This window comes from Sesamum indicum, linkage group LG1 (genome assembly GCF_026168435.1).
Source record: "Sesamum indicum cultivar Baizhima isolate 11 linkage group LG1, ASM2616843v1, whole genome shotgun sequence".
Classification (NCBI taxonomy): Eukaryota; Viridiplantae; Streptophyta; class Magnoliopsida; order Lamiales; family Pedaliaceae; genus Sesamum; species Sesamum indicum.
Genome location: NC_142657.1, coordinates 1,815,129 through 1,826,587, shown reverse-complemented (window position 1 = coordinate 1,826,587; position 11,459 = coordinate 1,815,129). Strand labels below are relative to the sequence as shown.

The 11,459-nt window shown below is 35.1% G+C and overlaps 2 protein-coding genes across 3 annotated transcripts; one reads left to right on the top strand and one right to left on the bottom strand.

Annotated features, from left to right (window-relative positions):
- The first annotated feature begins 1,752 nt into the window (after window positions 1-1,752).
- Window positions 1,753-6,169, top strand: LOC105174364 (vacuolar protein sorting-associated protein 32 homolog 1). 2 transcript variants are annotated; one of them, XM_011096555.3, is made up of 8 exons: window positions 1,753-1,932; window positions 2,080-2,220; window positions 2,952-3,051; window positions 4,402-4,487; window positions 4,585-4,676; window positions 5,023-5,137; window positions 5,207-5,390; window positions 5,904-6,169. In XM_011096555.3, the coding sequence occupies exons 2-7, from the start codon at window positions 2,149-2,151 to the stop codon at window positions 5,384-5,386; spliced, it is 645 nt and encodes a 214-aa protein (XP_011094857.1). In that variant the 5' UTR covers window positions 1,753-1,932; window positions 2,080-2,148; the 3' UTR covers window positions 5,387-5,390; window positions 5,904-6,169. The 2 variants fall into 2 exon arrangements, with proteins under 2 accessions (XP_011094857.1, XP_011094781.1); XM_011096479.3 differs by having other exon boundaries at window positions 1,754-1,932; window positions 5,989-6,169.
- A 2,458-nt stretch (window positions 6,170-8,627) lies between these two features.
- On the bottom strand, window positions 8,628-10,151 carry LOC105174278 (zinc finger CCCH domain-containing protein 23). Its single transcript, XM_011096362.3, has one exon. The coding sequence runs from the start codon at window positions 10,052-10,054 to the stop codon at window positions 8,945-8,947; it is 1,110 nt and encodes a 369-aa protein (XP_011094664.1). The 5' UTR covers window positions 10,055-10,151; the 3' UTR covers window positions 8,628-8,944.
- Window positions 10,152-11,459: the final 1,308 nt, after the last annotated feature.

The window sequence follows — 11,459 nt, the reverse complement described above, 5'->3', positions numbered from 1 at the left end:
TCATCCCAATCTCATTTCAATTACAGGTGATTGTTTGGTTTGATGCGTAAAAGATAGGATAAGTTCATTTTTTGTTCTCAAATATAGTTATTAATATAATTTTAGTTTTCAATCAATTTAAAGTTGTAATTTTTATTTTCAAATTTTAATTTTTTGGCGTTTTTTGTCCTTCCGTTAATTTTTCAATTAAATTTAACAGAAATTTTATTTGAAGTAGAAAAAAAATTGATATTTTCCTTGTATATTGTGGTGTTTTTTAAGTTGTAATCTAGTTGTCAGCCTTGTAGGTGGATCAGCAGTGCCATATTGAGTCGGGAGCTTTAGTTATATAGATACAAGAATACTAAGTTGGGACTGAATTTATATCTTATATTTTGTAATAGATAGAAACTCCATGTTTTCTCAATTCAGGGTAATTGAACGTGATTATGAAGGGGATGTCACACTTGTTTGCTAAACAGAATTACACATTAAAGCTTTGGAACAAAGCCGGGATAATTTACACTTTTGGTCCCCAAATATTACCACTTACTCGATTTTTGTCCTCCAACATAGGTCCGTTATAATTTTGATCCTCAAACATCCATTTTTTTTTTTTTTTACACTTTCCGACCTTGCTGTCATATTTCTGTCAAATTTGACGGAGAAGCCTCACATGTGACTCACATGAGGGGGAAAATTGAGGGAAATTAGCATATTTTTCCCCCCAAATTGAAGGTCTTCCCTTTTTCTCGTTCTTCTATGCATACACCTTAACACCATTTTTTTTGCTCTAAAAAAATAACAAAAGCTCCAAAATAAGTAAATAAAATATGCCCAACAAAAAAACTATATATAATGCCCAACAAAATCTGAAAATCTATAATGCATAAATGTGTTAAATTATTGTAAACAAAATATGCAACGAAAAAACCTCTAAATATAATGCATAAATTTTATGTTAGAATGTAATCGTCTAACACAAAATCTATTTTCAAGCATTTGGGCACAATGTTTCAAAAGCAGGAAGTAACGCCTTTTTGCTTATAAGGTTTTATGCATTATATTTAGAGTTTATTTTGCTGGGCATATTTTGTTTACTACAGCTTTACAAACTTATGCATTATAGATTTTGTGGGTAGTTTTATGCATTACAGATTTTCAAATTTTGTTGGACACTATATTCACAGTTTTTTATGGGGATATTTTGTTTACTTATTTGGGAGCTTTTGTTGCTTTTTGGGAAAGAAAAATGGTGTTGGGGTGTATGGAAATGAGCATAGTAACATAGAAGACAAAAAATAAGGGAAGACCTTCAATTTGGAGAGAAAAATTTGCTAATTTCCGTCCATTTTCCACCTCACGTGAGGCTCCTCCGTCAAGTTTGACGACAAGGACGAAAAGTGTAAAAAAATAGATGTTTGAGTACCAAAATTATAACGGACCTATATTGGAGGACCAAAATCGAATAAATGGTAATGTTTGGAGGCCAAAAGTGTAATTATCCCGAACAAAGCCCATATTATTCAAATAAAGCAAGATGATTATTAAACTTAATTGCCAATCCACATCCAAGGTCCATCTTATTAAAAGTGATGCAGGACTATGGGCCAAAAAGAATGAAAATGCAAAAGAAACTTATTTACATATTCTAAAAATATGGGGACCAAATTAAAATTAAAGCAAACTTTCAGGACCAAAATGAAATTTTCAGGAAATACTACCCAATTCCGTATCCAATTGGTCAGTCATATTCCCTACACATACAGCCTGTCACCGGATACCTCCAACCCAAGCGATCTAAAGTTCGCAAGCGTCTACGGAATGGCGACTTTAATTTCTTGTATATATAAATAAATTCTTCCACATTCACCAAATTTCTCAAAAAAGTTGAATCTGTAAAAAATATTCACCGGGATAATCAAGGCTGGTTCGCATCGGTTGAATCCACAGGTTAGTGAGAATGTGAAGATGAATTCAAAATATTGATTGACACGATGATTATTTCTGTATTGTTTAAGTTAATTATTTCGGTTTTTGTTTAGTCGGGTTGCTCATAATCAGGGATCGAACTGATGCTTCCTTTCATTTTTGCTGCAGGGTTTAGGGATTCCGAATTTTTTTTAATTTTTCCGTAAATAATAATAGTTTGTATACAAATAATCGACAATGTTTACGCGAATTTTTGGAAAGCCTAAGCAAGAGACGAATGCTTTGGCAACATTAGACAAGTTAAACGAGGTATGATATTTGATCCGTCATTTATTTTAAGCATTTTGTTTTTCTGGTTTTGCCAAAATTTGAATGCTGTACTAATAATTTGATGTATAGTTGTGATTTTCTTGCACACACTGACATTGCTCATCTTGCATTAAGTTGGGTTGTAGAGTGGTTTCTTGGTTAACAATGTAGCTGAGTCTAAGATTATCTGATCTTGGGTGCTACAATATACTTTTCGTGAACTGTTTAAAAAGAAAAAAGCTAGGTGAATGATTGTATTTAATGCACGAAATTTTAAAGACACACACAATGCATGTGTGTATTTGAACTTTTATGGTAGTTAGCTATAGTTTTTGTTCCTTCTTCTGGACTATTGTCAGGTGAATGGCAAATGCTATGTGAACATCTGATATGATTTCCTCTGAGTGCATCTATTATCAGATGGAGTTGGAGATATCAATTTTAATATGTTTTAACCATAACTGATTCTTAACTTGGTTATGAGAATTTACCATGTAAAATGCTTTTGGGTTCCACATACTTCTTAGTTCAATTACTGTGTGATTGGTTATAGAAGGTGATCCAACTAGGTACCTTATATCAGACATATTTCTAGTTTGTGTTCTTGTGCCTTGGTTATTCACATGTTGCCCACTTTATGTCTGGAATTAATGCTTCCCACTCACCTTTGGTTGGTTTATATTATTTTTCCATGGAAATTGTCTGACTATAGGATGGGGCTTGGTATGCAGACTCTTGAGATGCTAGAGAAAAAAGAAAAAGTTCTCTTGAAGAAGGCTGCTGCCGAAGTTGAAAAGGCCAAGGAGTTCACTAGAGCTAAAAACAAAAGGGGTATGATCAAGTGTGGTAGATTCTTTTAAGTTCAGTTATTCAGCTTTTTAAGAGTCTCTTACTTTAAGCATTGTCTGGCTTCACTACAATTGGCTACCTCACAATTTGACATCAGCTTTTTGTGTATCATTTTGAGGTCTGATTTTAACTACATTTCTCTGGCGCTCATGTTTTACAATGATGGATATTGTCTTAGTGTAATGATTTGATCAGCAGAAGGTTGTGTAATAAAAGTTCTGTGTTTTTTCAAATACTACAATGCAGATTTTCTACGGGCACATGGCTTTGTGCTGTTTCTATTATACCAGCCCAATTCATCTTATCAAGAGCCACAGATATTCTGCAGTTTATGTTAGCAATTTCCGTTATTGAGTGCCTAGTTGAGTTTGAATAGGCATTGGTTGTAAACAGGTCCGTTGGTTCTACTCTGAGGGCAAATTTAACTTTTAATTATGGAAGTTGCATTTCAAGCAAATTTGATAAAACAACATGGGTAATATATAATGCCCAAAGTGAATGCCTGAATGACAATGCTCTATAGTATATTTTCAGTTTCTGAGGTTGTTAGAGTTATTTCAAATGCTTATACGAAAAATTATGTTTGAGCAGCATAGTTTGTCACTTAGGCGATGGGTTATGTTGGGTAAATAGCTGTTAAGAGGGGCTGTTCCTTTAATCTGTTTGCCAAAATGTTCACTCATTTTGTGCGTAGTAGATATTTATGCCTATATAGCGCCACAAATTGTATCAGACCCTTGCCTAGTTCTCATATGCAAAATATTAAGGCGTATGAGGTGTTCATGCTAAACCTTTTTGTTTGTCTTGGCAAATTACTTTGAAGCAAAGTTCCATGTTGGTTAATACAAATGGCCTTGGCCTACGTAGAAGCTACCAGTCTATTTTCATCGATTGTCCTCTTTGTTTTGCTTGCTTATTATATTAGACTACTGAGAATAAAACAATGAGTTGGCTGCAAAACAGTTTTACGTTGTCTTTTTTTGGGTGCCTGACCTCCTTTCCCTTTCTTCAGAGTTTTTGTAATGAACACTACTATGTCTTGCTTCACACTATTTCTTAGTTTGAACTAGGCCACAGTTGCCCATCCCTTTCCAGATTTTAAAATGTCTTATATATTACGTTGTGGTCAGCATATTCTGTTGCAGAACATAGTACTTAAGTTTATTCTGCATTTCTTTTTTAATCCAGCATATGGCAGGGTGTGGTTGGGTGTCGTGGGCTAAATATATTGCTTTGTGCTATATATCTTTTAAGGTATTTGGATGTTATCAAGATTTTAAACTTAGGATTGCTACCATCTTTATGAATTTCTTGTTGTATTTTTATGTATAGCTGCAATACAATGTTTGAAGAGGAAAAGACTTTATGAGCAACAAGTTGAACAGCTTGGAAATTTCCAATTGCGCATTCATGATCAGGTTCTCTTCTTGTAGATGTTAACTGCGTAGTTTTCCTGCTGCCATTGCTTTTGATGCTGCATATGACCTGTTGTTAAACTAAATCTCCTTGCTCCAGATGATAATGCTAGAGGGGGCAAAAGCTACAACAGAAACTGTTGATGCTCTGAGAACTGGAGCAGCTGCAATGAAAGCTATGCAGAAGGCTACGTAAGTTGTTTTTTGCCAATTGAGTAAAGCAAACAGAAAGGAAAAATAAAAAGAAGATGATTTTTTTTTTGTTCGCATTTTGGAGTTGGCGAATAAGCTCCTCTGGACAGAAAAATTTGCTTGCAACGGCTTTCCATATCATATTTATTGAAGTTTTGTCCAAAATAATCTATGAAGACTTCTTTTGAAATAGTACAATATAGTTTGACACATTCAAAATGAAGGGAAACGGATCGGTTTTTGCCCTGTACCACCTCGATGTCAAGGTTACCTGCATGCACAAACATCTCGGTCTGATGCTTGTAGGTGGTCTCTTTATATTCACTACTGGCTTTTGCTCTTGTAGTAATATTGATGATGTGGACAAAACAATGGATGAGATCAATGAGCAGACTGAAAATATGAAACAAATTCAAGAAGCGCTGTCAGCACCAATTGGTGCAGCAGCTGATTTTGATGAGGTATGTGATAGCTTCTTGTTCCCGTCGCCTCCTTTGGTGAGGTTATATCTAACTAATTTCATTTTGTAGGATGAGCTGGAGGCAGAACTTGAAGAACTTGAAGGAGCTGAGCTGGAGGAACAGCTCCTGCAACCTGCAACGACCGCTCCTGCTGCTCCTGTTCGTGTACCTGCTGGAAGGCAGCCGGCACAAAAAGTTCAAAATGACGATGATGAACTTGCTGAATTGCAGAGGGAGATGGCTCTTTAAGGAGGTCTTTTTCCTGACCATATATTATTAGTTGCTCAGCACACTTGTTCGTTTGGCTTTGTGCATGTTTATGTGTGTTAAAGATTTGCAATGAGGAAGCTTAAGCTTGTAGGAGCCAACAGCAATGTGCATAGATTAAATAGGTATACAAATTGAGTAGTAATGGGTGAAACCATTTGTTCCTTTATACTCGGGCCTGTCAATCCATAACAGGAGATTTCATCATGAGTGCGATTATAGTGAAGGATATCCAATTTTCCTTCTGTATGCATTATAGTATGATCAGGAAGTTTCTATTCTCATTGTGGCTGCATATGTTTGCTTATCAAAATAGCATTCTCCACTCCTTCACTTGGAGATTGATGAACTAGATAACAATATCAAGTACAGATATCGTAGTGATCGAGTCTTCTTTCTACCATTTGAACAGAGAACTTAAAACAAGTCATGTTAGAAATTGTGAAGAATGGATTTGACGTGTTTATTTCTGCGATTTATTTTCTTGCCGGTCATGTAGGCTTTTGAATTGTGCACTTCTGCGACAAATTGCGTCACTCAGTCTTGACAAGGTTAATGACAGTAATGTGGATGGCTTCTTGCAGTTACCCCAAGTCTAAAGAAACAATGAAAACATTGGGTCTACTGTGTGATGGCGATCATAGTTTGAGCTGGTACCACTGAATGTGCATTTAGCGGTACACACCTGTATAGATGACATAAAATGATTTGTATTCTGCTTCAGTATTCATTCATAATTGCAACATTTGTGTTATTTTTCCTTAATACCTATATCTTTTGCATTCCTGGGGAACTCCACCAAGCAACTCTTGTTGAATTTTTCAAGAATTGCAATTTGCATCAGGCGAACTAGAGAGAAAAATAGGACATTTTTGTTTGGAGTAAATTGGAAATACTGAAGAAGTTGTAGTTGTGCCTGAATGATTGCATGATACAGGGAAAGGGAAAAAGAATTCCATATAGATGAATGTATTATGGTAAAACAAAATATTATAAGTCTTAACTATAAATACTTTGATGATGGTTGCATAGGAAGTGAGGAAGCTGGTGGGGGAACAATTGAAAATCTTCAAAAAGGAGATATGACACACATTTTCAAGAAAAAAGAGCTTCCCACTAAGCAGAGTGAGTTCAACTATTGATACTTTTTAGGTTTTGGTTTCTGCAGTTCATCAACTACTAGCAATTATTAATGAATCCAAACTCCTTTCTTGTCGGCCTTTTTCTTTATTGTTCTAAACCTTATTCCCTATTTTCATTCTTTATTCATTTATCTGGTTATTGCCCCCTATAATCCCCCCCCCCCCCCCAATCCCCACAAAATAATAATAATAATAATGGAGAAAAGTTATGTAGGGGAATACAATATAAGTTAGGGTCAATAAATTGCACTTAGATTTCATTTTGAAAATGCGAAATTATACTTTTCCTCAAAAAAATTTAAAAAACACTTATACTCCCTTAAAAAAAATTTGTTTATGTATGATCTATTTTGAAATTTGGACGAAAAATACTAATGTCAACAACTATATAATTTTAATTTAATTTAATTTTTTATTTAATATTCTCATGTGTACTTATAAGGGAATAGATATAATATATATTGAGAGAGAGCACAAGGTTATCATTATTACATTGTTTCTCTTATAAATACAAAATTATTACATAAGAATATCAAATGAGGGATAAAATTAAAGTTTTATATATTCTTTTTTCTGCAAACGTCAGTATTTTCATTCAAATTATAACAAAAGGGGGTCAAATGAAAATAAAGAATTTTCAGAATGCGTGTAATTTTAATTTTTTTTTAAGAAAAAAGTGTAATTTTATATTTTTAAAAGGGATGTAAATGTAATTAATACTAAAAGTTAATTCCAATAATAAAAAGATGATGTTAGTTTGGTTTTTTTGATTAGTTGTAGAGTTTAGCATCATTGTGATTAATATAAAATAAGTAAAGAGGCTGTCAAACTTGACTTGGTACAGCATATTGATTTGATGTTCTCTTATTCACAAAGTAAACCTCGATATGATCGAAAGATTCTCTTGTGAGTTTAATATAGGAAGTGCATCATATCCAGATTATTATAATATGTTGTGAAGGGATAACCTAACCTAGATTTAATATTTAAGCAGTGGAGGATAAGTGGAGTTAGCAGGATGTTTATCAGTTTAACATCCACGTCACACCCATTATTATTGTTACTAATTAGGATAAGTTAGAATATAATAATTGCAATTATGAAATTAGTTTGATGGCCTTTGATTTTTCAATTTCTGTTTATAAAATATATACATGTGGAACTTGGTCAAGTTTTTGTCATTTCTTATGTTGGAGCACTTTCACCACATTACTACTATGTATCTGCATTTATTTAACTTAGAAAATATTAATCAGTTGTTCTTCGATTTGCGGTATGGAGTTGTTGTTATTTGTTTTTTCAAAATGCAAAATTATATATCTTTTTTCTAAAAAAATTTTAAAATTATACTTACGCTCATTTACACTCCCATCCGTTAGATTTTGAACGAAAAATATTGAAGTTGCATAAAATTTCAATTTTACCACTCATTTAATATTTTCATATATGTCTTTGTACTTATTGGGATTAGAAATAATACATACATATATATATATGCAGTGATATGTAATTCATATGAATGTTAAATTAGCGATAAAATTAACTCTTGTTTTTATGAAAAGGGAAGAGTAAGCAGCTAGATAATGACATAAATTAAGACAAAAGATGGAATAATATGTGAATGGAGAAAATAGAGATGGATGTTGCAATTTGAGAGGGACAACACTATGAATTAACGGACAACAATGTGGAGCCCAGAATATGTGGGTTTTTGCCACAAATCTATCTTCTTTTTTTATAATATATATATATATATATATATTTGCAGCTGTCACAATGTCATCTTTTTATTCTTTTACATAAATATATGGGTCATTACATTATTTAAAACATTTGAATATTGAAACATAATAAAATACTTTACCAAACTATGAGAAAAAAGCTGTTATAATAAGATTTGAACTTGATCGTTTTATTTTTTTATGACATGCTATTCATTATTTAATATTTCGACAATGTATGGAGACAATAAAACAAAAACTTATATAATTGAATTTTAAATTAAATATATAGTAGTTAATTAATATGCTACTATTATACTCTATTTTCCACTCTGTTGGGAAATTGTAAATAAACATAAATTCAGAATAAAAGCTTTTTACTTCACATCAAACCCAACTGCATAATAATAATAATAATAATTAAAAGTTATGCCACATTTCAGTTCAGCCACGTTCCAATTTATTATGTACAACAATTACAAAACTACCCTAACTTCTTTTTCCGCAATATAGTTAAAAATAACCACAACAAAGGAGATATATATATTAAATTACCGCTTACCCCCCGCCCCCGCCCCCTACTCAACCCATTTACCCGATCCGATATCTACACAGCAGCAGCTTCGATCAGTCAGAAGCATATTCACAGTCAGAAAAATGTTCGCCCCACCCCAAAATCAACTGGTTGTGAGTTGCCCAAGACCCCGACCCGCAGAGTTAAACCGCCCAACTCGGTCCAGTGAGTTCTCCTTACCCAGTTTCGCGTAAATTCTTTCCCGCAGCTCTCTTCCGGACTCTACTCTCTCCATCACAGGCTCCTCTTCGCAACAAGTTCCCCATGCGTCGAAAGCGCTCAGCCCTGGCCCAACTTGGGCACGAATTGGTGTAGAAGGCGGGCTCATGAATCCGGGTCGGATAGTGGGCGGGCTCCTTGGCGACCCGATCCCAAGCGCCCAAGACGGTGGGCTCCCGCTCAAGCCCAGGCCCATTTTCATCTTGTTAAGCTGCAAACAGCGCATGGATTCCGTGAGTTTGTTCACCGAGTTCAGGCTCATGGACCCGGTCGGCGAAACCGGTGGCGATCCAGTCGTCGGAGACGACGGTGGAGGGGAGTACAAAGTCGAGTTCGGAGAAGAGCCGAACAAACCCATGGGAAGAAACGAGTCTTGCACGACCCTTCCCGGAGAGGCGTCGGGGCTAGTAGTGTACGGCAGAACTCGGAGCTGCTCCGGAGTGTGAGCGAAGAAGCAGACGCGCCGTCGGCAGTGGACCCCATCCTTGCACGGCTGTGTACGGTAGCGAGCCGGGTGGAGCCAGCACTCGAACACGCCGTGCGCGTACTCGCAGGCGTCGCCCCTCTTACACGCGCCCCTGCGGAAGTCCGGGCACGCGCTGCCGGAGTAGTGGTACTTGCGTGGGTCCCGCCTACGCGCCTTCTCCCCAGGATGAGCAAACGGGCACTCAGTCCAGTCGTGCGACCTGGCAAGCGCGCATTTCTTCACCTTAAACTCGAACATCCGGAAATTATCGCATGAGAAAGCGTCCACGGGAACATCAAAATCGTCGATGCAATCATCGTGCTCCGACGGAACGACGTCGTCCTTGTTGGAGGGAAGATAACGCTGCAGCGCCGCCAAGGCATTTTCGTGGTGGGAAGCATCAGGGCTGTTAGCGTGGGTGGAGGGAATGTGGGCGGTTGGATCTTCCAGGTAATGGTAATCCCATGGTGGGATTTGGACGGTAGGATTAGAGGTGTGATGATCTCCGATCATCATCATCATCATCATTTTTCTCTCGAAATTGGTTTCACCTCACTCACTCACTCTAATGGCACTGTCATGATCGCCATGGATTTGCATGCGAGGGTTCTAATATAAGCCTGCTCATTTAACCATGGTTAAAGGCTTTGACCTAACCATAGTCAGGTCAAAATATCAATTACTCTACATATTTATTTATTTATTATTATTATTATTATGTTTTCAGACTCTTATCTCTCTCTCTCTCTCTCTCTCTCTCTCTCTCTCTCTCTCTCTCTCTCTCTCCAGTAGTACTGTATCCAGTAGAGATTGACAAGTGGGCTGGTAAACAAAAAGGGCTAAAACCTAAACTTACCTTACCACTCACTTCAAATCCTCACTCACACTCACACAGCTTATCTGTATTGTATTGTATTGACCAAGACCAAGGGAGATGGATTTTTGTGGGTCCCAATGCAATAACCACATTTTTGGAGGATCTCATTGGAAATATAATTTGTTTGTTGCTACATTTTTGTAACATAACATAAAATTTTACTACAACCCTTTCGTCTCCTTCATCTCTCTCTCTCTCTCTATCTATCTATATAATACCCTTTTCTGCTTTAGGAAATTCAGCATTCTTTGCTTCTAATCTAGGGTTTTTATTACACTTTTTCCTCATTTTTATGCTTCCCTAATTGCTCCTTTTCCTATTATTCTAGACAAAATAATAAAAAATTTAAAATTTGTGAATTAATTTCCTCCACAACAAATCAATAATAATAATAATAATAATTTAAAATCCAAGTATTTCAGACATTTTCTTACACTTTATGTGCTTGTTATCTTATCAATTAATAATCTTTTATTTCTTTTATAACTATAACTTTTTTAAAAAAAAAAAAGGAGTATATTACAGCGATTTTTTCTAATTTTTTTCCATAGTTACAAATACTTTCAGATACCTCATTGAAAATTATAAATACCCCAACAAATCCTTCATTGAAATTACAAATACTCCTGCAATGTATTATCACAAAAGATCATTTATTAGACATTTATAATTTTTCAAACAACGAGAAAATAAGCATTTATAATTATAATAAATATTATGAAAATTTATTGTAAAAAAATTATAGTTTGTAGTGGTACATATAAAAAATATTGCACATGAATAAAGTTTTTGATCTTGACAAAATAATGAATATATTAATGTGGTGTCCATTGTAGCCTTGCCTTGTAACAAGGACAACTTGTTTGTGCACTTCAATTTCTGCTGCTTAATTCAATTAATCCCCATGAAATCGCCAATTACATATTTACCCCTCACTTATCTTCTACTTCATTCTATATTTCTAATTCGAATCAGGTCTGAGTATACTCAAATTATTATAAATATAATATATTCATCATCTCATTAATATATGATATGAAAAAAAATGAACCACAC

Bases quoted from the DNA above. Each gene is read 5' to 3' on its own strand.
- LOC105174364 (XM_011096555.3), top strand. From the start codon at position 2,149: ATGTTTACGCGAATTTTTGGAAAGCCTAAGCAAGAGACGAATGCTTTG. The intron at 4,488-4,584 runs GTTCTCTTCTTG...TCCTTGCTCCAG, and splicing joins AATTGCGCATTCATGATCAG to ATGATAATGCTAGAGGGGGC. The intron at 5,138-5,206 runs GTATGTGATAGC...TTCATTTTGTAG, and splicing joins CAGCAGCTGATTTTGATGAG to GATGAGCTGGAGGCAGAACT.
- LOC105174278 (XM_011096362.3), bottom strand. From the start codon at position 10,054: ATGATGATGATGATGATGATCGGAGATCATCACACCTCTAATCCTACC.